The 2279-nt window shown below is 37.6% G+C and overlaps 1 protein-coding gene across 1 annotated transcript; it reads right to left on the reverse strand.

Annotated features, from left to right (window-relative positions):
* Positions 1-432: 432 nt before the first annotated feature.
* On the reverse strand, positions 433-1876 carry LOC108470442 (fruit protein pKIWI501-like). The gene is made up of 2 exons (XM_017771754.2): positions 1716-1876; positions 433-1354 (listed from the first exon to the last, which is right to left on the reverse strand). Exons 1-2 carry the CDS (start codon positions 1728-1730, stop codon positions 851-853), a joined length of 519 nt encoding a protein of 172 aa, XP_017627243.1. The 5' UTR covers positions 1731-1876; the 3' UTR covers positions 433-850.
* Positions 1877-2279: the final 403 nt, after the last annotated feature.

The following is a 2279-nucleotide window of genomic DNA, read 5'->3' on the forward strand; positions in this document are numbered from 1 at the left end:
TTTGCAGCATGCTAAAACCCCTGACATAAAATTATGTCTCACACTTTTATAGAATTTTCATTAATAAAGGTCAAGTGGTTAACCACTCAAACATGGGCGGAGGAGGCCCCGCTCCATCATTTTTGTTTTGGTCTTTCTTATATATAAAATTTTAAATTAATAAGAATGAATTATATTAAAATAATAAAAATTTAATTTGATTTTAATCTTTTAACCCTACACTAAAATTATATGAATGAAGGTAAATTTGGTTATTAGATACAAAGAATAAGACTTATGACGAAAATATTTTAATCTCATTGTGTATGTTCCAATCAGTAAGTTGGCAACAGACCGTCATTATATGAATGATATTCTTTGATATTGTGAATATTCTAGACTGACATTGGAACAACACATATCCTCATCTATTATTGAACAGTAGACAAAATGTTAAACAAACGCACTATGATTTATTATTATTACTTGTAAAAGACAACATGCAAACTGCCTCTTCTAATAAAAACATACAAGCACAAACACTAAATTTAAACGACCTGCTTGGGACCCAGGAACCACCCATTACAGAGAACAGATTGAACATGAAAAATGCCTCCCCCCCCCAAAATGCCTGCTTGAACCTTCTCTAAACTCTCTCTCCCTGCCATATGCCAATTGCATGTTAGTTTAGCCAATAGGCAAGCTATCATTGGTGGGTCATTTCCATGCCCCAGTCCCAAGCCTCATCCACCTTAATACTATCACATCCTTATTCAACTAGAATTGAAACTAATTGATTTCAACATGCAAACTTAGCTAACAGTAAGCCCACTACACAAGCTTCCATTGATTCCCCATCTTACAAGCTTATTTACTCGGTAGTAGTATTCTCAGCTTGAGCTTCAGCTGGTTTCTCTTCTTCCTTTGCAGCTTCCTCTTTGGGTGCTTCCACTGGGGCGGCTTCGGCTTCTGCTTTTACTTCTGCTGCTGCTGCTGCTGCTGCTTCTGTAGACTCTGTGCTTTCTTTGGTTTCTTCAACTGTTGGCTCAGAAGTCTCCTTGGACTCCTTGGACTCCTCGGCAACTGGCTCTGCTACCGTTTCCTTAGGAGTCTCTTCTTCTTTTTTCTCAACTTCTGGCTCCTCAGTCACAGCCTTGGGCTCTTTAATCACCTCCTTTGATTCAGTTTCAACTGTGGCGTCAGTTTCTGGAGCCTGGGGTTCTCCGAATGCTGCTTCAGGCACTGCTTCCTTTGGTTCTTCAGCAACAGGTTCTGCTGCAGGAGCAACAGCCGGTACCTCTTCTGTTGCAATTTCTCCAACCTTGACCACTTCTTCAGGTTTCTCCTCATGGATTGCAGTCTGAGCTGATACAACCTACACGACACATCAAATTAAGCATATATAATATATATTTATATACGTAACTTATTCAGTACTATAACTACGACAATTAATGTACAGTACATAAAACTATAAAAGTTAGCATCTAGTTTGTCAAGGATGAAACCCGAAAAGAAAGCATGGAAGTAAAAGAGAATTCGATAAATAATGTGAAGATTATGATCGTTTGATTTGATCTTCAATTTCACTGTTCTAATGAGCTCCATCTATAAGCCAAAGATCGCATGACAAATGGTATAATAAACTAGGTGCAATGCAAACAACAATTAATCGACACAAAGGAATTGATGAATCAAACCAAGCTCAAATCGAAAACTTAATAAGAATCCAATACCTCTGCAGTAGCCATGGAATTCAGCGCAAGTTTAGTCGGAAATTAAATAGGAAGAGGTTTTAAAGAAAGAGGAAGATGATTAAGGCAAATGGCAAACAGAGAAAACAATGCTTAATGTTTTTATGCAGAGATGATCAAAGGAAAGTAGCTTATATAGAGGTGTATTAGGGGGGGGGGTAAAAGTTGATGAGAGATAAGGGTAGTGGGTGCCATTGAAGAATCTTGGGATTTGACACCTCATACCACTGATTACAAGGTAAAAGTTAGCATGTTTGGCCATCATGTTTAAGCTTTAAAATCTCTCTTAGAGGTGGGGTTAAATCAATTTTTAATTTAACACTTGTCCGTAAACTTTTGATTGGAAAGGCCAAATAATGGAGGCCATTTTTTCAGCTCAGCCATAATCTTTTTCTTTTTGGTTTTGTGAATGTGTGCTTTGTGCAGTCGGGTTTGGAGGTGACCTGATATCATCCTTTCATGTTCTTAGTGCTTCCCTATGTTAACTTTGCCCATGTAAATATCTTGTAAATCGACTTCCATTGACCATTTTTTTTTATCGATAGA

The sequence above is a fragment of the Gossypium arboreum genome, chromosome 11, assembly GCF_025698485.1.
Source record: "Gossypium arboreum isolate Shixiya-1 chromosome 11, ASM2569848v2, whole genome shotgun sequence".
NCBI lineage: Eukaryota > Viridiplantae > Streptophyta > Magnoliopsida > Malvales > Malvaceae > Gossypium > Gossypium arboreum.